The 26,184-nt window shown below is 35.5% G+C and overlaps 1 protein-coding gene across 4 annotated transcripts; it reads left to right on the top strand.

Moving 5' to 3' along the window:
- The first annotated feature begins 1,195 nt into the window (after nt 1-1,195).
- Nucleotides 1,196-11,056, top strand: LOC127878065 (very low-density lipoprotein receptor-like). 4 transcript variants are annotated; one of them, XM_052424472.1, is made up of 7 exons: nt 1,196-1,304; nt 2,518-2,674; nt 3,605-3,745; nt 7,901-8,005; nt 8,521-8,649; nt 9,001-9,108; nt 10,680-11,055. In XM_052424472.1, exons 1-7 carry the CDS (start codon nt 1,257-1,259, stop codon nt 10,814-10,816), a joined length of 825 nt encoding a protein of 274 aa, XP_052280432.1. In that variant the 5' UTR covers nt 1,196-1,256; the 3' UTR covers nt 10,817-11,055. The 4 variants fall into 4 exon arrangements, with proteins under 4 accessions (XP_052280432.1, XP_052280434.1, XP_052280431.1 ...); XM_052424474.1 differs by lacking the exon at nt 1,196-1,304 and adding an exon at nt 1,578-1,769 and having other exon boundaries at nt 10,680-11,048; XM_052424471.1 differs by lacking the exon at nt 1,196-1,304 and adding an exon at nt 2,202-2,281 and having other exon boundaries at nt 10,680-11,056.
- The last annotated feature ends 15,128 nt before the right edge of the window (nt 11,057-26,184 follow it).

Here is a 26,184-nt window from a genome sequence, read left to right as displayed (position 1 = left end):
ACTCTAAAGATTCATTGATTTAATGAATTTCACATTAAAATTTATTACAAAATTTATGTGTCTGAGTGTTTTTCCAAGCTGAAAACTTCCTTTCGCACCTGAGGCTGCGTTATGTGAAATGTGTGAAAGCGCTTCTATCTAATTTACTTACTTGACTCCCGAAAGTTGGGAAAGGTTTGAAGCATACCTGCAATTTCCAGCTTTTTGGTTATTACTGACATATTTTTTATGTTGTGCTGTTAGGGGGGGGGGGGGGGGCGGAGTACTTATAGATAACCCAAATGACCCGTACGGTTATTGACACAAACGAAACTAACATGCTCCCTGGGACGGCTATCAAACGCGGATCACCTATGTGAGAAGCGCGTGTACCAACCACTGCGCGTATGAGTGAGAAAGCCAGAACAATTTTAGCTGTGTGCGCGTGTGTGTTTCGAAGTTTGTCAGGTCCCTCCGCATCTGCATTTTCTGCGGACCAGGACTGTATCCCAGCATTCCTATCTAATTCGTTTACAAGACTCGCGAAAGTTGGGACTTATGTTTGAATTATAGCTGCAATTTCCATCTATTTATTCATACTCACTCACAGATAATTAATTTTGGTGTGATCGTGTGGTGTGTGTTTATGAGGGGGATTGGGGTAGTCGGAGTACCCTGAAGAAACCCCACCTGGCTGGTGTGGTGACCACCAATCAAGCTCACTTACGGCGGCAGCAGGGATAAACCCGGGTCTCCTCAGTGAGCAAACGTGAAAAGATGCATTAAATGCATACATTTTGGAATTGATTAGCAAGATGAATTCAAGAACTTAACTTTGACAACAAAAAAACTCTGTATCTTGAAAATAACCCCCGAACCATCACGATTAAAAAAGGAATACAAAATGGCATTTGATTGATATTTTGCCTTGTATATGCATGTAAGCTTTTCTTACTGTTTGCATAAATACCGTGGAATAAATGCTCTCAAAATCAGTAAGGAATAATTTAACACCATGCAAGGTGTTGTGAACGTTGTACAAGTGTCACTGATTGGCTGATCCAAGCCTGTTTGGAGTCATTGAGCTGATAATGGGCAGCTTCTTAAATTTCTCATCTGGTACGGGCACAGAAGGGCTCCACCGAGTGCAAACCCAGAAAGTCAAACATCACGAGGGCTACCATGAGGTATGGAAGATTGACAAGAAATTTATCAAGCGTAACAAACGCGAAACGATCGAATAATTGGGAAAGTTCTGTTGTTAACGTAGTACTGAAATGAGCACGGATAGCCGCGTGGTTTACGTGCTACACTTTAATATAAAGGTCAGTGGTTCGAGCCAACTTGAACATTACTGTTTCTTTCTTTTCTTGATAATATTATTGTTTTTACTCGAGCCATACAGTTCCAATGTTTGCCTTAAAGCATTAAATGACAAACTTCAATAATGCCAAAATCTGTGAAAAGGTCCCTTAAAAATGTTGAGCTTAATGATTATCCCACTCCCTAACACGGGTTGAACATCAAAGTTATTATTTATCCAATGTCAATACCTGTAAAATTATTGTGTTGTCTTTTTTACAATTTATATATCACATTCCGTCTGACGCACAGTGAAAACTGTTATCGATAAAACAGAAAATATTAATTTATTTAAATTATTTCCGCGTTTGAGGTTTATAACGCACGGTAAACGACCGTTGGTTGATTCATACATAACATAAAAGTAAATAGAAATCAGTAGATCGCAAACAGTCGAATTCGAAGGAATAATGAATCTTAAAAGAAACGTGAGTTTTCAGTAAACATCTTATATGATATTGATATTAACAATTATCGCTACTTCTGCTACTACTACAACTAATACAATAATAACACTAACAAAAAGAACAAATTATAATACTGCAATTTATGTTATTTTGCTGTAAGTATCAACAAATAGACACAACTTTTAAATTTCGTTTATTTCAGGCTAATCTACTCGCTTTTGAATGTCCACATCGTTATCTGTTATTTTGAATGTCCACATCGTTATCTGTTATTTTGAGTTTCCCCCTTTGAGGACTTCTGTTTCATAATTTACCCATTTATGCCCAGTGGACTCTCCCATCCTTCTCAGTTGGATCAATTTATTTCCATAATTAGGGATGTCCAGTGTATTTATTTCTATATTTAGAATATTTCTTACAGAAATTTCTTTAAGCAAACAGCGCAGACCCAGATGAGACGCCGCATTATGCGGCGTCTCATCTGGGTCTACGCTGTTTGCAATGTCATTTTTCAGGACGCTAGGCATGAATGGGTTAAATATTTTTGATAAGTATTTTATCCACTTAAATGTAATTCTAACGGATATTACCGACATGTTTTTAATATGCTTGTGGTCATGGAATATTGAAAATTCCGTGTCCTATGATGTTGAACATTTACTTATACTTGACCAAATGCTGTGCTCGAACATACTGATGCTTACTTGATACTTGAAAGTAACATATCCGTCTTACTATGTTTCAACATAAAACCACGTCTTTTATCAAGGTACTGGTGCTGTGCTCTGTCGCAATTCTCTACGCCACAGGAGACGGCTTGATCTTCGGACCCAAGAAGAAACGGAATGAGGTGCCGAGGGCCACCAGCCGACCGCCAACCCCGACCTCGACCATCGACTACAGGACCGCCTACAACGTGATGGTCCGTAAGTAACCGATCAGAATGCACGTGGATTTTACAAAAAAGGGACATTTCTATGAAAATGTTCGTAGATTTGTAAAGCACGTTCTTATTTGTGGCTGCTATGCTTTGAATAAATGACAATATACTAATCATGTAAGTATTTTTTATAACAAATGTATACAGAGACTTATAGTTTAGGTTTGTGAAAACAATTATGTACATACTCTGATGTAAAATGGTTTGGTAACTAACTGATTGTATTTTTCTTCAAAGGGGCCTTTTCACGTTTTGGTAAATTGACAAAATTAAAAAAAGTTGTTTCAGATTCGCAAATTTTCGTTTTAGTTATGATATTTGTGAGGAAACAATAATTCTGAACATTTACCATGCTCTAAACTGGATTATATTAATCTTTTGACGATTTGAAATCCTGAAAATTATAAAGCGTTGCAACGCGAAACGATTGAATAATTTGGAAAGTTCTGTTGTCGTTATATTTTGTGAAACTACGATAATTGCTTATATAAAGTAAAAAAATACATTTCATCATAGCATGAGAACGGATGGCCGAGTGGTCTAAGCGGAAGACTTTTAAATCCAGGACTCCAGCGGTCAGTTGTTCGAGCCCAGTTAAGGGTCACTTTTTTAACAATTGTATTCTTGTTTTTTTTTTACTGCAAAATTTTAGGTCCAATATTTCAATTTATCAATGTAAAGCATTTAATGACAAACTTCAATACATGCCAAAATCTGTGAAAAGGCCTCTTTAAACCGGTTAATCAGTTGCTGTAAAATTCAGTGAACCATATTTACAAAACATTAAAATCAGCATCATGAAGAATCAAGGGATTTATTCCAAAGATTAACAAAGAATGTTAAATTATAACCCACTAACATTCTAATGTATTGTAAAGTCAAACAGCTGTAACAGAAAATGCCGCTCTTTCGACAGGAACGTGTGAGCGCGGTACGAACTACGCATGTAACGTAGACCCACGGGACCCTGGCTACCAGTACCTTTCATGCATTCCCATGACCCAGCGCTGTGACGGATCACGTCAATGTCCTAAGGGGGACGACGAAGACAACTGTGGTAGGCATTAGGAACTACAATGATCTTCCGTTGTAATTAATTTCGTACTATTTTGATGGTTTTCAGATTACTCTGGGTTAGCCGATAGGGGAGCTAACAAACTGCATGGCGTCTGACTTTATACTGTCAACAGTTATTTCCCCTATTCACCTTTTCGATGCTAGTTCTGTACCGTCTTGATATTGTATATTCACTGTCTATCATCACCACCGGAAATAGATGACTAGCGAAGCACGAATAAACAAAACAACCATGGAGAGCAGTGAGTATTTACCTAAAATATCTAATAATTACTCGCTCCTGGCTAACCAGTGCGTGTTATGCATATTACAGACAGATTAATATGTTTTAAAATGTGTATCTATATTGCAATTCGTATTGATGAAGCGTTATTTACACATATTTATGACTGCTTGGTACCGGTTTGAAATTGGTACTGCTTGAAGAAACAGCTTTTCTTTTATGATTACATGGTTTGTCGTCGTGTATGGAGTTGATTTCCTATTCTTATAGGCAATATATACCACCTGAACGCTATTTTTGGTCTTGATTTGATTATTGTTCGTGGAAATAAATTAAAATTAAATACCTGTTGTGTACGGCGAATTGTTGTTTATGGCAAAAGTCGTGTACGGCGAATAGTATAAGTCGTGTACGGCGAATAGTTGCAGCGTATTGGCATTTTAACACTAGTCTGATAACTGATTATAATAGTAAAGTGAAAACATTCCATTGAATTTTAATTCATTTGAATATTTAACCCATTTTTACCACGCCTATGCAGTAAACTGCTATTTTTTTTAAGTGGTTGCAAATACCATTTTCAGGCGAAAACTCGTTCTGATTTATGATCCAAACATACACTGCGGGAACACGTTACACTTGTTTCGCTTAAAAAAAAGAATTTATCCATAATATTGAGTTATGCTAAAGAAGAGAAACCAGAATGAAGTATATGCCACTGCAAATCGAATTTTGAATACGGTCTACCTCTAAACCCAGGGATCCTAATTACATGGGTTTGATAGAATTATTGAGTCGATGATCGCATTATAAGTCTATGCTTGTTGTGGTATTTGTAGTGAGAGAAAGGTAGAGATATGTTGTGGTATTTGTAGTGAGAGAAAGGTAGAGATATGTTGTGGTATTTGTAGTGAGAGAAAGGTAGAGATGCAATGCAAACGAAAACAACATGTGGACATAATCATGAGTTAGAGTGAAAAGCGTGAATTAAGGGTATACAATTTTGAGTGATAAGGGGCCGTCCATAAAGTATGTCACGCCCCAGGTGGGGGGGGGGGAGGGGGTGTAAGAAAGTGTAACAGTTTGTGACATGGGGGAGGGGGGTCAGGCCATGTGTGATGTCACACATTTATTTTAAAAAAATCTAATTTATTTATATTTTCTTTACTACAATTTAAAAATAATTTTCAAAACATTTGTGAAACATTTGCATTAGTTTTATGTCAAAATAAGACGAATTGCGTATCTCATGAATGTGTTAATCGAATTTTTAATAGGCACCTTAGCTGGACCGGCTTATTAAATAGGCACAACCTCCACGCAGATTTCATTAGTAAATGACGTAATAATTTATTGGACTGTTCCATTTTTTAGTTAGTAAAGGGTTGAAAGAAAATCTAAATTAAAATTTCATTTTTATTAGAGTTTAACACATGGATAAATATTCATATTGCCCAACGTAACAAACCTACAGTAATAAAAGCCTGAGGCCAAAGGCTAGCGGGTTGTTATGAGTGTTGGAAATGCGAGTAAATGCCAGACCTCATCGTGCTGATAAACTTAAGTTAATTGCCCCAAAGGGTTAATGTTTACATTCCTAAGCTCTCTCTTTATGTTTATCAGAGACTATGTATCTCCTTGAAATAAAACAGACACTAGATTCTTCAGAAATTCTCAGTTTTAGGGACTTTAGGGACAATTGCATTTTGACCATCATTAAGGAAGGATAAAAAATTTATGTGTTAATGGTAAGACTGCGATGGAGAGTGGGTCATGTTGGTCATCAACATTGCTACTCTCTTGTAACCAGACACGTTTCTTAAATGGACCATCTATGGGTATCACATAAGCTCTTGAAATATGAATATTTCCTTTGATCTCATCAATTGTTATAGTTCTACCCTGCTCCCGACAAAGATCTGGTATAGCTTTAAAGTTAATTGTCCGCATCTGATGTCCATCAACTTTTCTGACACGTATTTCATCATCTTCATGACTGTTTCTCGGGGCAGTAATAGCACACGTATGTGGACATCTTTTCCTGTAATAAATGTAATAATGTTTCTATAAACACAGACAGACCGACCGACCGACAGACCGACATTCATCGAGCAAAACAATATCCCCCTCTTCTTCGAAGGGGGGGGGGCATAATTAAGATAATAAGAGTATACTATTTAACGTCGACGTTTGGCAATTTAAACGTTGAAACTGACGTAACGTCAATTTTGAAAACAACTACCCTCCCCAAGTTTAGAGTACTCGCCAATGTCCAACCAGGGTACATACTTAGTAATCAATAGGCCTTTAAACTGATTATTACTTAATCACGGAAAATATGTGGATTTGAAGTCAGAACAAAGGAATTTCTACACTTCGATTATTATTTAAAATTTTTGAACATAAAATTGATAACTGTCAACATTTGTTTTGAGCATTTCATTTTTTACATTTTTTATATATCCATTGGAAAATCAAATGCTCCATAAAAACCACTTTTTTACGCAGGGGTTATGTTAAAGTCGACTTGCGTGCAATTTATTGGGGAGCACGTGTATTAGCCAGCAACAAAGACACATTGATAATATTGCAACGCCAAGCAGTCTGTTCTCAAATAAAGCTTTAAGAATGAATAAAGATGTCATTTTTATCCCAAAAAGGATGAAATTAAACGTTGTTTTTAGTTAAATTTATTTATTTATTAAATTAAATTGCAATGACAAACTTTCTGCTATCAATCGATGATTTAAGAATGAATTAAACGTCATTTTTTCTCCAAAAGAGCGTGGAAACTAAACGGATTTTGAATGAGGCTTTTTGTTAACGTCAGTATGTTTGTATACACATGTGTCTTGCATCTACGTGTACATGACAGTCAAACGGAACCCCATAAACATGTTCATTTTAATGTGTTTCATTTGTTTGTGCATTTCCACGTGTTCCAAAACAGACGAATTGCACCCAATTAGGATACAAACATAACTCAAATAGGGGAAAATGTCACCGATGAAAATAATCCCGTTCAGGGGTCCCCTTCTTCTGCATTGTGAGTTACCAAACTCAAAACTATTCGCCGTACACAATGTAATGTTATTTTGCTATACGCCATACACATCAGAAGCTATTCGCCGTACACAACGAAGTTTCTATTTTTGCCAAACATTTGCATACTAACTAGATTTTTGGGCTGAAGCTTTAAAAAAACGATAGTTTATATAATACTATTTGCACACCATTGAAAAATTCGGCAAAATGAGTATACTTTACTCTGACAAAAGGAAAAAAGATGCCCAAAACGAACTTAACTTTCGGTACCAGGTAGCAGATTATTGATCTATTTCAACACTCGAATGTATTAATAAAGAACTTCAACTACTTACGATAGAAGTTTGATATGTCCACTATTCATTTGTCACACAGTTTTTGTAAAACGTTCGCGATAAAAATGGTATAACGTACTCTTTTCACGAGCACTACCTCGGTTGTTTTGTTTATTCTCGATTCGCTGGTCATCTATTTCCGGTGGTGATGATAGACAGTGATATTTGTTATACAGAAAACTGCCTTTCATGATATTTAATTAGATGACCCGAAACGTGTAATTCCATTAAATTTTTCTTGAACTTATATCGATGTCATAAATGCTCATTCAAGGGACAAAAAATCTTAAAAGACAGCAAATGTCGTCATGTCATATTTGTTGTATTCGAATGGTCTCTACTTCAACATACCACACCAAAAGATGTTAGAATAAAAGTATTTAAAAATATATAATAATTGTCTTATATTATAATCTGCAATTACTTAGTAATTTTAACTTTATTTCAATAACTTAATACTACATAACCGCCCTACACAGAAACATTGTTTTATAGTGTATCATCGTTTTTGAAACCATACACTCCTGTACAGATTCGCGCTGTGGAGACAAACAAGTGCGGTGCCCCGATGGAAAATGTGCCACGGTATGCAACGGGGTACCTGAGTGTGCCAAACTTCAGGACGAGCTTGCATGCGGTAGGCAGTTTGTAAACCAACATTCAGGATATAATAAAGTATCCGTTTAAGAGATTTGTTCCACGTTTTTCGCTTTAAAAGTGATTTGATGTAAGGAATACCATAAAGTAATATTAATATCAAAAAGTTTGATAATGGTAACGCGTTATTACATTAAATACTGGTTTGTAAACAATGGGCTTTTGAAAATAACAACTTACTTCAAACGTTATGTTAAAAATATTCTTTTTTTCAAATTATCGTTGAAATTTGTATAACCACACAGCTGGGCATTTTGGATGCAGTTATGTAAAGATTCAACCCCTCTAAGAGTATATATTTTTTCTTAGTTTATGTATTTTTACCTAATGAGAAGTGTCAGCTTTTCGTTCTGGTAAAGTAGCGGAACATTTCTTTTAAAATCTATTCGCTGTTGATCAGGTCAATTCAGGTAAAAAGCTGGTAAAACCAATATGCCGAAAAAACTTCAAACACATTTGTGTGTATATATCACATATGATACAACTCGTTCTTAGCTCCGCTGTGTCGGGCGGGCGAGGTGCGGTGCTCGGACGGCGCGTGCGCCAAGGTGTGTAATGGAGAACCGGAATGCGAGGACTCTGCGGACGAGAACCGCTGCAGTATCACAACATCCGCAAGAACAGGTTAATACAACAATATTGTGTTCCTGTGTTGGGGGATATCGGCAGTGTGATTGACGAAAACAAGTGACTACTTGCGTTTGTGTACGCGTTATTGATTGATCATCTGGCACAGTCTTTGTCATCGGCCAAACTAAAAATGTCACTTGTCTGTTATTAGAATTACGTAACTCTCATAGCCCAATCTCTAAGCACATTTGTCAACACACTTCGCATATGTGCATAAACACGGATATATTTCGCGGAAAATTATGTGTATACACGCTTTTACATGTTGACGTTAGATTGTATTAACTTTATCATAAGGTATGTACTTGCATTTATTTCTGCTGTTACTGGTATCTTTGCCAACAGCGGCCGTTTGCCAGGCGGGTGAGGTGATGTGCGCAGATGGTTCCGGATGTGCGCGTGTCTGTAACGGAATCCCGGAGTGTCCGGGAAGCGCAGACGAAGTCAACTGTCGTATGTATATCTCAAATCTAAATCAAATTAAACAATTCTACAACAATACGTGGAATTTGTCCATTCTTTGCAAGACTCTCTGGACAGCCTAGTCTATAATGTTTGTCATTCGGTTTTAGAAGCGTATTTCTAAATTTTATATTGAATGCACGTAATTTTTACATTTTCGTTTTCTTCAATGGAGTAATTCACTATGATTTAAGACGTATGAACTCGTTTGTATAAGAGTTTTGTATAAAAGGTCGTTGGTATTTATTAATAATGTATCTTCTTCCACATTTGTCATTTTAATTTGTCACAGCAATCGTGCCTGAACAATGGAGACTTCTATCAGTTACAAAAAAACATTGACAAACAATATCGATCTAACTATTAATAACTACAAAGAGTAACAGGCGGTATGATTTATATAACGTATCTGAATGAGATATCTGATGAGATTTTGCAGATGTTTTCTAAGCCACGATTGTTCGTGTCAAGCTTGTCATGTTATCGACCCTAAAATAAAAAGCACATTTCCTAACATGTGATGTATACGAAATGCCATTCTTCAACGCACAAACAGTAACAATGTTTTTTTGCTTATTGACGGCTACTTGTGTTTATTTATCCATTTATTGCTAATTGTATGCAGTTCTAGGTACTGTTCATTTTTATGATGCTTTTGACTTGTACCTGCGGCCATCATATATTGTTCATCATATATTTTTTTAAAGGTCGCCATTGGCTAAACATCTGTTGCTATTGCTTATCATCTCTTGTTATTGCTTATTGGTTTTTATCTTGCTAAGATTCTCTTCCTGTTTTGGATTGCCATAAATATCGTCTGTATTGTTCTAATGATATTGCTTAATAAATGTTAATATTAACTAAATTCATGCAACCAACTATTTCAATAAATTATTGTTGACATTACTATCTCTTGCTTTTGATGAATGTTGTTCAATATTCATCGGTATTGCATAGCTGTCAACTTTACTATGTTACTCAATGTGTATAGCTTTTGCAAATCTGTATTTGTTACTGTGGCCTCAATGTATGTTTATATTGCCCCAATATGTGTAGCTATTACGCAGCTGTACTAGTGGCTGTTGTCTCGATGTCTGTTGCTACTACCTCAATCTGTATAGCCAGTGCAAAATACTTCAAATTATATTGTTTTAGCAAAATGTATATTGCTATTGCTACATTTTGCTGTTTCTGTTTTCTTATAGTGTGCAACGTTTGCTTAAATGTCTTTTGCTTTTGCGAACTCGCATGTCGCTATTGCTAGGTATCTGTTGCTAATGTTATATTTTTGTAATATTGCATAAATGTCCGTTTGCATTACCTTAATGTATACGTATCGGTTGCTATTGCCTCAATGTATGTTGCTATTGACTCTGATGTCGGTTGGTATTGCCTAAATATTCCATGCTATTGATACGAGTTTGCTGCTATTTCTTAAACTTATGAAGCTACTGTCACGTTGTTGGCTGCCCTTACCTTAAGTTAGCTGATATTTCGTTTTTGTGCTTAATATAGGTTGCTTTAGCCCAATAACTTTTCCTATTTTTTAATTGTCACCACAGTGCCCCGATGCGCGCGCAGCGACCAGGTGGTGTGTCAGAGCGGTAAGTGTGCCACTGCGTGTGACGGTAACAAGGAATGCGTGTCCGGAAATTCGGAAGTTGCGGCCGACGAACTTTTCTGCGAGAGAAAGCCTTGAAGATCCGTCGAGTCGTTTATTAAAGTTTGCATTGTGTATGCCGTATAGGGCGATACAAATACAAAATAAATACCAAAAAAGTTACAACAATAATTAAATTAGTGTTCACTACAGTAATTTTAATGCTTTTAAATGCTTATTACTATTGCGACAAATCAATGATACTCACGAAAGAGACGCCTGTACGTTAGTTTGCAAAGTTGTATATGGGCCGCGCTCTGTGAAAAGGGGGTTTAATGCATATGCGAAAAGTGTCGTCCCAGATTAGCATGTGCTGTCCGCACAGGATAATCAGGGACGACACTTTCCTCCGAAACTGGATTTATGCTTAGAAGAGACTTTCTTTAAACAGAAAATATCATAAAAGCGGAAAGTGTCGCCCCTGATTATCCTGTTCGAATTGCACAGGCTAATCTGGGACGACACTTTACACACATGCACTTAACCCCGTTTTCACAGAGTACGGCTCATATTTTAGTTTTCCTGATGTTGTCATCTCACACACAATGAGCTTACTCCACCGATCCCCTGCTCCTCCTTTTATTTAAGAAGGTGTTGTATCAGTTACTGGCATATGGACATGAATATTGATTAATTTACCAATACACATGCTGAAAAATGACCAATATGTAAGTGGATAGATTAAACAAACACACACACTTGGCCATTAAGTATGCATGGCGACTTATGAATGCCCGGTAGTGCTTTATATCATACAAGACGCCGCAATAATAATAATAATAATAATAATAATAATAATAATAATAATAATAATAATAACTATAATAATAATAATGATAATAATAATAATCTCTTTATTTTCCGGAGGTAACTCATTAAGACAACACATTGATACAAAGTCATGCAAACAGTTTAACAATGGCAATCTTATTTTCAATGAGGCCTTCAAACAACTATGGTATGTATAATGCATTTCTACATTATAATGCGAACATGTAGACTTTGACGGACATAAGAGTACTGTAACATTGTAATAGAAATGTCATAAAAAGCAAGTGTATTATATCACTTCTGTTATATTATTAATTTCTCTTCCAATATTGAAATGGTCTCAAGGGTACAAATATTTATTAACAGAAAGTATTTAAGAATATAAATGTATTGTTGAGTACATTTTCCCATATGCACACACTCTAACGCACACATGCACATGCACACACACACACACACACACACACACACACACACACACACACACACACACACACACACACACACACACACACACACACACACACACACACACACACACACACACACACACACACACACACACACACACACACACACACACACACACACACACACACACACACACACACACACACACACACACACACACACACACACACACACACACACACACACACACACACACACACACACACACACACACACACACACACACACACACACACACACACACACACACACACACACACACACACACACACACACACAACACACACACACACACACACACACACACACACACACACACACACACACACACACACACACACACACACACACACACACACACACACACACACACACACACACACACACATACACACACGCACAAGCACACACACACACATATACACACACACATATACACACACACCTATACAATTACCATATCTTAATTAACACGACCAATAACAATAACAAAAAGTTAACAAAAACAGCCGCGTACATTATTGTACAAAGTCAGAGTTTAAAAACGTGGAATACATTATTCTTGAATTAGGTTACGATTGACAGAAGTGGCTGATATACATGTACACAAATATTATAATTACAGAAAACAATATTCATGACCAGTGTTGTTCACAATAGGATATGAAATTACACAACTGTTATGAAGAATAGCCTGCACCTCCTTGCTATATAAATAGTTTGAAAAAGCAATATGTATATTTGTTTGCAGAAATTAAATCTACGGTAATCATTACGACGCTTATGGAGGAGTATTTGACTTTTGAATATGAGGAAAACAGAAAAAATGTTACTACGCGTGAGACTCATTTTGCGCCTTAAAGAGGAAATATTTCTTAAGCCTATGTTTGAAAGTGGTGAGAGTGAGAGATTGGCGAAAACTAACCGGTATGTGGTTCCATATTTCCATACCAGAGTAACTAAACGACTTTTTTAAAAGGTTTGAGTGAGGTGTTTATGCGTCAAATAATTGTTTAATATCGATCTTAAATTGTAATTATTGTTTTTCACCAGTTTTATCAAGGTTTCAATATATGTGGGCGTTAAATTATGAAGAGATTTGTAAATAATTATACCTGTGAAATATTTACATCTGTTTTCAAAAGAAAGCCATTATATATTTTTGTGATAAATCATAATCATTTATATTTAAGTCGTTACGTAATATCACTCTTAAAAACCTTCTTTGCAGTTTTGATATTCTGTTTATGTCTCTAATACAGTTGTGTATTTGTATTTTGCCATGTGACACATCCATAATCAATAATTGGTGTTACATACGCATTATAGAACATAATTTTCATCTCAGGTGTTAGAAAAAATTGTATACGCTTGAACAGTGATAATTTCGAAACAAGTTTTGAACACGTTATATCAACATGGGCCTTCCAATTTAAATGTTTATCAATACGGATACCTAGAAGTTTTTGGGTTGCAACATGTTTTATTTTTGAGTTATTTACAAACAAATTTAGATCTCCTGAATGTTTAAGTTTTTGGCGTGATCCTATAGTCATTCAAGTAGTTTTATCTGGGTTGACTGCCATATTATTTATCATACACCAATTTTGTGACCTTAGTAAGTCGTCTTGAAGTGTGCAATTTATCATAGTTATATTATTCCTTTTACAGTGGAATGTTACATCATCAGCATACATGTCAGATTCTGATGTTTGTTTTAAGGGTAGATCATTCACGTAAAGTTAAAATAACAACGGTCCTAAAATAGAGCCTTGCGGTACACCTGAACTTATCATGTGTCTGATGTTACTCCATCTGCTCGAATTAGTTGCAAACGATTTTGTAGATATGATTAAAAAAACTTCAAAGACGAATCCGAAAAATGATATAGTTTTAACTTGTGCAGAAGAATGGTGTGGTCTAATAAGTCAAATGCTTTTTTGAAATCCACAAAAACAGTTCCTATCACACAACCATCGTCCATACAATTTAACCATGAATCAACGAGTCTGATTAAAGCAGTTTGGCATGAGTGGTTTTGTCTAAAACCCGATTGGTGTTCATTTAGTATACAGGTTTCTTTTAACTATTTATTTAATTGAATGGCTACACGTCTTTCAATTATTTTAGAAATTGTAGGTAATAAAGAGAAAGGTCTAAAATTATTTGGATCATGTTTATCTCCTCCTTTATGGAGAGGTACGACACTTGCTAATTTAAGTAAGTCTGGAAAGATTCCAGTTGAAATTGAAGTATTTATTAATGTCGTAACAGGTTGTACGATATAATCTTTGCAAAGTTTAAGGATATTAGGTCCTATTCTGTCTAAGCCACTACATTTATTAGGATTAAGTTTATCAATAAATGTAAGAACTTCCATATGCGATATATATTCTTATTTGAACTCTCGATTACCCAGTTTTTCATCTAAGAAAATTTTTAAATATTCAAAATTTTCAGGTTTGAAAACTGTTTTCTTAATTATATGAGATATGTTAACAAAATGTTTGTTAAGTTCAATAGCCACAAGCTGTCTCCCACTAACATTAGCATTGTTTATGTTTAATGTATTAGGTAAAATTGCTCTTTGATTTTCACTATCAGTTAATATGCTTTTGATAGATCGCCACAATTGTTTAATATCTTTCTTCTCTTTAACAGCATTATTGAAAAAAAAGCTCTCTTATTTTTCTTAATTATGGAATTGCATTTGTTTCGCCATTTTTATACTGATCAAGCCTGTTGCAAGCCTTAAATGTATCCCTTTTTAATCTATCTAGCCTGTTTTATTTCATTAGAATACCAACCAGGCTGATGCATGCCCTTAACCCGCTTACTTTTAATTGGCGCATGCTGGGATAATACTTTGTTTAATATATTGTATATAGTAATTAGGGCCAAATTCGGATCATTGGTAGTTTCTATAATATTCATATCATATTGACCTAGATCTTGTAGAAACATTGTTTCATCAAAATGTTTAAACGATCTATAAGTTATTTGTCCATGTTCAGATAAAGACTTACTTTAAAGTTTACAAAGGAATGTACACGTGATTGGATAGTGGTCACTGAGGCCTATTTCTGGAACGTTAACTTCTGATACGCAAGATATTGATGTTGTGTATACATGATCAATTATTTTTGATGACGTTTTTGTTACTGTTGTTGGATATTGAACCAGTTGTGTGAGTCCGAAATCAAGTACAGTTTGTGCCCATTTTGTATTATTTAATTTATTAGGTGAAGAAAATTCAATGTTAAAATCGCCAATAGCTGACGAATTTATATTTGATGATTCTACAAATTTGTTTCTCAAATGAATCTATTTAAGACTGGGGACTGTTTGGGGCACGGTAGAAAAAGCATAGAAGATGTGATTTATTAATTTCGATAACTACCTGTAGCCAAATAGTTTCAATGTCCGAGGATTCTAGATCAAAGCGACGGACATAGCTTATGTTCTTTTTGAGATACATGTGAGTCCTCCACCAGCCCTTTTTTGACCTGTCTTTACGTTCAAAAACGAAGTCGTTAATTAATAGATCTGTATCAATAATCGAACCTGTTGAAAACGTTTCACTCATACCAAATATATCAATTGACCCTGGCTCTCCCATTATAAGTTTGAGTTCATCTAATTTTTAAAGAATGTGTTGAATATTCAAACTTACTACATGAATAACTTGTTTGCTGAAATAAAGAAATCATACACGCACGAAAAGTGTAAATATTGTTTTCTTTGGGTATTAAACGAAATAGCAAAACAACAATCACAGAATTTTCTTAATTGTCTAAATTATTTAAAAAAATGTGGACCCATCCTCCGGATGAAGACATAACAAATGTCTGATTAGTGCAAAAACAAATGACTGACACATTCCTGACAAGTGACTGCCAAATGTCTGACGGGACACCGTTGTTAGACGGGCTAACCAGCATATAGCAGGACGGTCTTCTTCTCCTCTATGGCGTATTCTGGCGGCGCTGGGAAGATCAGCCTCCCCGGCCCTTCGCCGTACATCGGCACGGTGGTGTAGGCAGTTGAAAGGCTGCCTGTGGTGACCAGATCTCCGACCGGAAGTGGCTCAAGGGAAATTTCATGCGATGATGATCATAAAATGTGCATTGTTTTAATAGTTTCATATTTAACCTGTGCGATTCATCAATAAAACATGACCAACGACACTCAACAGTGAGTGTTCATTGTTCGATCGTGGCAACCTTATATATAAAATATTTGTTGAGTTTTATTTATGATCGGATTTTATTTTATTGCTTTATAAACGTTTTTAGAAAAAATATATTAATGAGCGGCGTAGCTACGAGTAGCCATAGGTGAATATTTTTTCTTTAACCAATCGTAAAATAAAATGTGAGCATAGACTAATATCAACACAGCTTCTTGTAATTGTATGCGTAAGTTCATAAAATAGTAAAAATACACAAAATGTTTAAAACGCAAAATTTTCGCTAAAACGACATACGTTTGTTTATTATCAAAATATGTTCAAATCAACGTCATTAATGAGTATGGTGGGAAAAGGTGTTATAACTTGTTCGTCGTTGAAGCTTAATGATGGTTTTTGTTTAAGTTTTAAAGATATTTTTGCTTCAAATAATGTTTGTGAATATTCTATAGTGGCAAACAAACACACGAGAAGTGCGTCAGAATTCCGCCAAAACTTGCACAATCAAAAACTATTCTTTTTCATGCACGTATATCAGCGTCGATAGTTTTAGTGAACAATTGTGCGTATTGACGGACGGACGAACGTCCGGGGGAGAGATAAACATGTCAGAATTGTTGATAATCTTAACTTCAGTGCAAGCCTTCCCCAGAAGAAGGTCAAATATCATTTGGCTGCGTATGGTTAACATACAATTCAGAAGAAGACTTACTCATGGTGGTAGGTTTTGAAAGTGATACATGTCCAATTGTGCGGAAATCAAGATTTCCTCGTACACAGGTTGATAGAAAGTAGACGTAATTGAAATCGTTTTATTTATTTGGCTCTGTTTGTTTAAAGAATTATACTATGTTTTATGTGTTTCAGTGAGTTTTATGTCAGCATACGGGTGACTTGAGATAGAAGAGGACATTGGTTCCTGACATTAACGAGTATGCGTGCTATACTTAAAATTTTCTCAGTTCTGTGTACATGGTTTTATAAAAGAATACTTAAATGTTTACGATATAGTATTAGCTGATTCTTCGAGATTCTAACATAAGAGGTTTCAGGAATTGATGAAGTCACCTAGACACCGGTCTTGAGCCATGGGTCCTCATACACCCCCTGCCATTAAAAGAAAAAAAAGAAATAAAAAGACAAATGGCAGTAGGGTTGCGTATCCCGCTCGCAGTTAAACTTGAATGGTTCATTACTATTGATTATTAATTGGGGTGTACATGAAGTCATGTGCACTTCTTTTGGTTGTTGGTTGTGGATATATTTTGCAAATATCGCAGCTGTTTCTTACAAACTTTTGTTCCGTTTTGTGCACTTTTTGCGATTAGCGTGGTGGATGGGCATTTGGGGCGGCCTGTGTGCGCTTTGGGCATCGATGGGGGCGGGCGGGTTGTTCTGTCCATGGTGCCCATGGGCTTGCGCTTTTGAATGGTGTAGTTAAATTGTGCGCTGGTGTGATTTGGAGTTTAGGCTAACCGTCTGATGTGTATTAATAATATTGCACTTTTCGCATGCCACAAATGTGCCGGTTGAATTATACGTGTAACGAACGTCTTAAAGAATTGATTTAATATCGTTTCAGGTCTAAAATATATTGGAAGGATGTCGCAACGTTTACTGATGTCTCGACTCTTCAATTTAGCGGTGCCATTGGGGTTGATCTCTGTTGCAAATTGCAGACATACGGTCGTCAGTGGCATTACTATTTGCATTTATGTGAAGAAAGCCCTGTCAAATTAAATATCCTGCTTGTCATGACACCTAGACAATCGTGTTTGTTTTTATTCTAAATGGTTAGATGATAAATAATTTATGTTTGTCATAAAATTAAATGCAATATACAATATCAATGCAGGCTGTAAACATCGATCTCCATTTACAAGGCCTGTCATAAGACATTGAAAAAAAAAGAACATGGGATCTAAATATAGATATATCCATCACGATTTAACACTGGGTATATAAATTGATTAAAGGGACCGATTAACGAAAAAGAAAAGTTAAAAAAAACGTATTATTTTTACAATTATTAGTTTATATTGATTAAAATATCACGACTGGTATATAACATTACTTGAAAAAAGTTCATATTTTTAGTATATTCGGTAATAAAATTTCGCGATGTGAAATCGAAAGTAGGCCTACATCGCGAAAATAGGTGACATAACGATATTCGCACTATAAATAACGCAAGTAGATTGATCATTTTATATACAAAATATATACAATTCACTACGCATGCACAATTTGCTTTCCTGGGTTTACCACTTGACGATGATGACGAATCTACTTGCGTTATTTATAGTTAACTGGTAGTTACCTAGTACATATACGCAGTTAAATTTTAACCGAATATACTGAAAATATGAAAACTTTTTTTGAACAACTTTTTTCAAGTAATGTAATATACCAGTCGTGATATTTAAATCAATACGTTTTTTTAAAACTTTTCTTTTTCGTTAATCGGTCCCTTTAATCAATTTATATACGGTATATAAAAAATACGGTATTTTAAAACTTGTGTTTTTTCGTCAATCTGGTTGACGATCCCTTTAAAACACCCGTTTAACCGCCGTGCGCTTAATAACATTAATAGTTACCCATGCGAAACATGTTGATCACGTTTTAACTAAGGACTGAAATTGATGCTAACGAGTGCAGATATGTGGCATAATGTATTTTACATATTTTCGGCTAGCTTCGGTCTTGAACGGTGCATTGGATAGAGTTTATTGTAGTATAGGATTTCGTCCTGTAATGTATGTTAATAAATATGCGGGTTTTTCTCCACATGTATTGTTATGGGATAATTTTTTACTCAGTCATTTATTGACAATTACATTTAGTCAATACCGTTTTAAGAAACATTTTCACAGATCTCCTTAATGATAACTCATGCATAATACGAATTTGAAAGACTTGCATCGATTTTGGATAATTGCCTACATAAAGATAATTCCATCAAGTGGTTTAATGCATTTATTGGACCATATGCGCAATACATGCATAGTTTTAACATTCGCTCATATTTCCCAACTCACTTATTGCCCACTTCTCTTATACATAACGCGATAGAGTTTTGTTTAAAAAAACCTGGATTTGAACTCCGGGAAGTAAAAAGTAAAATAAAACATGTCTTTTTCTTTTACTTATTCGCTGCCATCTTTTTCTGTTTTTCATATTAATCAAAATATAATATTTTTGTCAGTGTAACATCAAATGACATGAAAAAGAAAACATGTTAGCCAGTCTGTTCTCCATGTCCCTCAAAATGGCTGTGCGTCGCCCACATGCACCAGCGCCCCGATCACGACTCGAGCGAGGTGAAGGACTATCACTGTGAGTGCCGCCACAACGGTCCACCGCCACCACCAAAAGACGACATGCCACTTCCGGAAGCCGCGGACAGCAAGGACATGGACGATGGCATGACGATGCCGGACGATTATGAGAACATGAGCGTGGAGAAAAAGATGGAACTGATGGAGGAGCACCGGAAACACAAGGAGAACGAACGCTGCTGCCGTAGACACTGGTACGCATGCGCACTACTTAATGTACATAGTTTTTTTCACAAACTGTATGATGCTTATGCCAATACTGACGATAATGATGATGGCGATGATGAATATTATTAAAATTTAATAGGTATAAATATTACAGTGTTAAATATTTTTGTATAAATACCATATTTATAACCAGTGTTTGTGTTTAACGCACATTATATTTGAATAATTCGGTGGTCTGTGCCCGTATTGACCAACCATTTCTTAGACTTAAATCTTAAAATAAAGAATGATATTTTAACTGTAATTTTCTCATAATATGATACTGTTTAATATGACATGGAATTTAGCACGTCTGACTTCAGTTTACTACACAATTCTTCATTTAGAACAATATATGTATATTATTGTCATTTATATGCCTGTATATATATTCGTAAACTGGACAAATTTGTCTTGGATCTAAGTATATTATTGAATGTCAAGTTTAAACATATCTGTATCTGTTCAAATACGTAGAATACGGTGGCATAAAGGGGACATAGTAAATATTTTATATAACAGTCTCTATGACGTGATCACTTCATAGAGTGGCATAAAGGGGGCATAGGAAATATTTTTTAACAGTCTCTATGACGTGCGCACGTCGTAGCTATGACGTGCGCACGTCATAGCTATGACGTGCGCACGCGATAGATATGACGTGTGCTCGTGATAGATATGACGTGCGCACGTCATATCTATGACGTGCGCACGCCATAGTTATGATGTGCGCACGTCATAGCTATGACATGCGCACGTCATAGCTCACCAATGATAATACGCATCAGATCAGCCATTGATTATCAAAAAATGGAAATACTATGTGATTTGTTTGAAAAGGGTTTGAAAAAACTGGGAAATTCAGCATGTATTGAGAATGGACTATGGTGTTCAAATACGTATTCGCCATTTGAAAAGAAAATTAATTGAATTAGGACTGAAAAGAAGACAGTATTCAAACATGGCTAGCGTAACTCATTTTATACAAAACGAACTTCTTCAATCCGGTCAACTGCATGGATATCGTATGATTGAATGTACGAATGAAAGATGTGCGTATCATTTTATTACACTTGGACCCAGTAGGCGTGTCTCTGAGGAGATCAAAAAGTATCCGCAGGCGTGCATATTATGCTGCTGGTCCAAACTTCATTTGGCACTTTGATGGCTACGATAAACTAAAGCCGTTTGGACTCTGTATAAGCGGGTGCATATGTGGCTTCTCCAGACGTTTGATTTGGCTCAATGTGTATCATACAAATACTAACCGCAGGGTAATCGGTGGGTACTATCTCGAGGCTGTAAAAATACATGATGGAAGTCCTCGTTTTGTTCGCGGAGATTACGGGACAGAGAATGGACACGCCCGAAATTTTCAAACATTTTTCAGACGCGATTCTTCTGACCATGATAGAGCTTATATAGATGGAGACAGTACAGCAAATCAAAGAATCAAAAGTTGGCGGGGTTACCTGAGACGACACCATATGCAATACTGGATCGAACAGTTAAGACACCTACAGGATATTGGCAGTTTCAGCGAGACTTTCTGGACAGAAGCTTAGTCCAGTTTTGTTTCCTTGCATTAATTCAGGTAAAAATCCAATATTACACATACTCGTTAGGCAAAAGAAAGTTGTCAGGTTCCAGTGAATTGACATACCCTATCTTTTACCACCCAACCCCATACATTATGCTGGAGTGCAGACACACATTTTGATGCCGTTGTTGAATGTTTTTATGCACAGTATACAATTATGAATGTACAATTATTTATGATAATTACAAGCTTGAACTACATATAAAAAAGGTCTTTCGTTCCCCCCCCCCCCAAAAAAAAAAATAATAAAATAAAATAAAAAATAAAATAAAAAATAATAATAAATAAAAAAATAAAATAAAATAATCATAAAATAAAATAAATAAATAAAAATAATCACATGAATCGACACGTTCTCTTTTTTTTTTTGGGGGGGGGGGGGAGTTGGGGCGGGGATTTGTCATCGGAACCAGACGACTTTTTTGTACAACGATCATCACGTTCAATTGCTAAAATAATACACGCGACATTCAACGAGACCCGCATTGCACTTTTTTACGAATCGTCAAATTTAACGTTATTTTTATTTCCAAAATTTGATATTTCATTCCCTACCATTTAAATGCTTCCAACTATATTCGTTCATGAGACTACATAAAGTTTAAGGCTATGTACGTTTATTTGAGTTATCTAATATAAATACATGCATTTTCTTGAGAAGCTTTAATATTTCATTTAAAAAATGTATATAGAAATATTGTAATTGTTTATATAACGTGGAAAACGATTTGTTAAAAATGTCCTCCTAGATGTGTACCAAAAAGAAAGTGCCCGCATGTCGAACAAGTTTAAAGATGTTAGTTTGTGCTTTGATTTATTTAAACTAAGGCTATACAATTTACAAATAGTACTGCCCACAGTACAAGTTTTAGTTGGATCAGTCAGCAGTAAGATTTGTCCGTCTTTCTGTCTGTCCGTATGTGGATCCGTCCAGTCCTTTCTTATGTTATAATTCCATTTCTTCGTAACACCGCCGATATTAAATTTAGCAAACATTTCTTGGAGTAAATATTATCATGCCTTCTAGAACATTAAAAAAAATTCATTTGCACATTGCAATCATAATGTTTATCCATACATTAAAATATATTTTATTTAAAAACAACAACAACAAGATACATAGCTTCGGCATACAGTATGGTTAACGATAAGGACTATTTTTTGTTGAGACGTTTAACAGTGTCTTCACAACACAATTTTTATTGATCATGGATTTGGCTATTCTCGTACGGAACCAGGATTCGAAGCAGCACTGCAATGCACCACAATAGAGCTATGCAAAATATGTACTCCCTTCTGATATCTCTTTAATATAATCGATATATTTTACGTTACAGGACGAACTTGACCGGGCCTTTCAAATGTGGAACAATCACCACATTAGACGTTCGTCTAATAATAACGTGCCATTTGGTCGACCAGAACAAATGTACCGCTTTCCGTCATTGTGGAGTGCAGAGAATCACATTGTAGCGGTTACGGAGATTGACATGGCAGCATGTTGCAGAGAATCAGAATTCAGATCAGTAATCTGTGTTGTATTTCAAATAAAATATGTGAAAGTAATCATGTTGCCACGTAAAGAAGTTTATCCACCAGACATTCATTTTTTTCGATACATCGACTATACACGTCCTAAGCAAAATAGGGCAATTCTGATAATTTCGGATTCTATATTCTTATCACATTTCATTTAGTGAACTCTTGCACGATATACTTTACATTTTACCAAAGCAATTTTCAGTGACAGACTATTTTTCGTTTGAGGTAACAGTAAAATGCGATGTGCTGTACGATTGGCATAAAACGGAAGCTAATGCGCGTTTACCAAATATCAGCAATTTTTTAAGAATGCATTACGGCGACACTTCCAAAATATGAAACTTGGAAATCGAACTCTAATGCCCGTTAGATATGAATGTGCTCATCACAAATTGTCTAAACATAAGAACTAACGTACTTTGGAAAAACAGCTTCATCCATACTCAATAAAGTGATGTATTTGCATAAAGTCCTCCCAAAAATAAGTATGAATATAGTTGTTGGAAAGGTCAGTTTTACTTTCAAATCGTGCTTCATTAACTTAACAAAAATTAAATTTGACCTATGATCAACTGGTATTGTGTTGTTAACAACACTTTTACAAACAGAATAAGCAAACGTCATTTATTCTTGACCAAATAGGCGTTGCGGGGATAACTTTAATAGTCACTCAAGTCCCAAACTGGTCATATGTATTATAAAAATATTTTTATGCGTTACATCATATGTTGCCTGGACGAGTATAGATGGTCACGATTTACGACCTCCTTTACAAAATTGAAAACAAGATATGTGTTTTTCAGAAACACTATGTCCCCTTCTGCGCTGCTTTGAAGCTATATATTTGACCTTTGACCTTGAAGGATGACCTTGACCACTCAAAATGTGCAGCTCAATGAAATACACATGCATGCCAAATATGAAGTTGCTATCTTCAATATTGCAAACAGGGCAAAAACAATATGTCCCCCACTATAGTGGTGGGGGACATAAAAAAGATTAAGCTTAGATTTTCTAAATGGGTACGTGCTCATTTTATAACAAACGCATACTCCTTTAATGAATGAAACAATGTGTAAAATTATGGGAAAAACGGTCAATATAATAACAGCCATGTGAATGAATAAATATGTGTCTTTCGTTATTAAAACAAAAGTTTAGTTTCGGAAAATACATTTAAATTGCAAACTTAACAATTTCATCTTTAAAACGTTTACGCGCCTGGTCAAGCCCATTCATCTATCTGAACATTTCTATCAATACAATCAGACAAATTTAATTAACGTGAACAATGGCTGTTTGATCGCCTAGGGTACCACTGTACATCCATTGTCATCCACCTACAATTTACTGTACATGATTTATTCTCAAAGATCTGTTTGAAAACTATCTCCTTACCAAAAAAATCGCTAAACTTGAAAAAAGCAATTTCACTAGTGTGACTCAGCAGGACTGATAACTGTATTGTTGATGTCATTTGGACGTGACCTGTCATACGATATCTTCCGATCGTAACGTCGATACGTTTTGATTCAAGTCATGAGTTCGATACCCGTTTCGGGTTTTATTTTTTCTGACAATGCTATTTTGCTTCAATCAAATTTCTCATATTTTAATATTGCAGCTAATTAATGTAATGAATGTGTTTAAGTAAAGTGCATTTGTGTAAAAATATCATCTACCTAGCAGTAACGGAATCCTTTTATTCACACAATGTTCTGTTACTAAGGGTTGGAAATTTAAACATTGCCCAATAGGTCACGTCGCACGTGTAGCGCGTGCGTTTTGATGTTTTCTCAATTCTTAACATAACAGTATCACATTGCATCCGTGAAAATATATCAAAGCACTTTTAATTGATGCTAATTTCTTCAAATTTAAAGTCGTTACGCTTCCATGTTTAACAAAATGTTGCACAAATATGCGTGTTAAGTTGTACTAAACAGTATTGGATTGTCCGGTACACGCGCTTCTCAACTAACCCGTTCATTCCCCGTACCCGGAATAATGTGAGTTTGGTTGGTGGTCACCATACCGGACAGGTGGGGTTTCCTCGGGGCACTCTGGCTCCCCCACCCCGATAGAAAACCACATCAAAAATTGAAAATCTTTTAGTAACCAATAAATAGCAAGACACTGCAGCTATTATTCAAAAACTCGTCCCAACTTTCTTGCGTCTATTGAGCAAAGTAAGTAGGAGTGCTGGGACACTCCGGGTCCTCACATAATGCTGCCTCAGGCGCGGGAGGATCTCATAAACTTCAAAATACACACATAATTAGGAGGCAGCTAAAGGCTTCGCCGATCTTGGTTCCTATTATTTACGAGGTTACAAAGGAGTCATGCAAGTGAATACGCTAACCAAAAGTCAGTGGCTTCAGATGAGACCTTTCGGGATCTACCAAACTCTTGTTTTCAATGAAAAATGTTATATTAAAATGTACAGATAATTGGCAACACTGAATTTCAGCAATGGACAGTAAGAAGCATGACAACAGATATGTAGAAATTTGACATATTCTGTATCCACATTCTAAGTTCATTGGCAAGTGATAATTTAAGACTATTTGCATTTTTAAAAATATTTTTATTTTGTATAACAATAAATCACAGACTGAATCACATACTTAAAAATAAACTAAATAACTAATTTTATCCAATTAGATTTAAGTACAAACATAAATCAACTTAACATTAATTCTGAAACAATTATAGGGTCAGAGCGCAGTCATGTACTTGACACACTACGATAGGTGTTGGTCAGAGAACTCATTTGTTGACTGAAAACAGCAATAATTAAACCGTACATATGCAAAGCCAAAAGGGACTTGGCCATCAGGAAGATTAGGAACAACAAAATTCGTAATTTAAAAATCTGTGTCTTTGAAAAAACTAGAGATTTATTTTTCTTTATTTTGTAAGGGGAATAACAGAATTATTTATTAGTCAAGGAATATAACTTAAATCCAATTAATTTTATGACGGTGACAAACTATTCCTAATTTGATTTTAATATCTTTAAGAGTGCTTAAGTTATTGACTTTGATAAAAAAACCCACAAACTATACAAAACAAGAACAAATTGTCACAATATAAACACAAATTATGTAAAAGCTTTTACAAGACAATAAACTGGCTGTGATAATATCTCATGTTTTTTTCCTTAAACAGACAAATTATTGTTTTTTTTAATTATTTTCTGTATGCACTCTCATTAAAGAAAGCCTTAATTGTCATCTAGTAGATAACCAATAATTTATCAATTTAACATGCACGCCCAAACACA

Source organism: Dreissena polymorpha, chromosome 4 (genome assembly GCF_020536995.1).
Source record: "Dreissena polymorpha isolate Duluth1 chromosome 4, UMN_Dpol_1.0, whole genome shotgun sequence".
NCBI classification, from domain to species: Eukaryota; Metazoa; Mollusca; class Bivalvia; order Myida; family Dreissenidae; genus Dreissena; species Dreissena polymorpha.
This window is presented reverse-complemented; position numbering and strand designations above follow the sequence as displayed.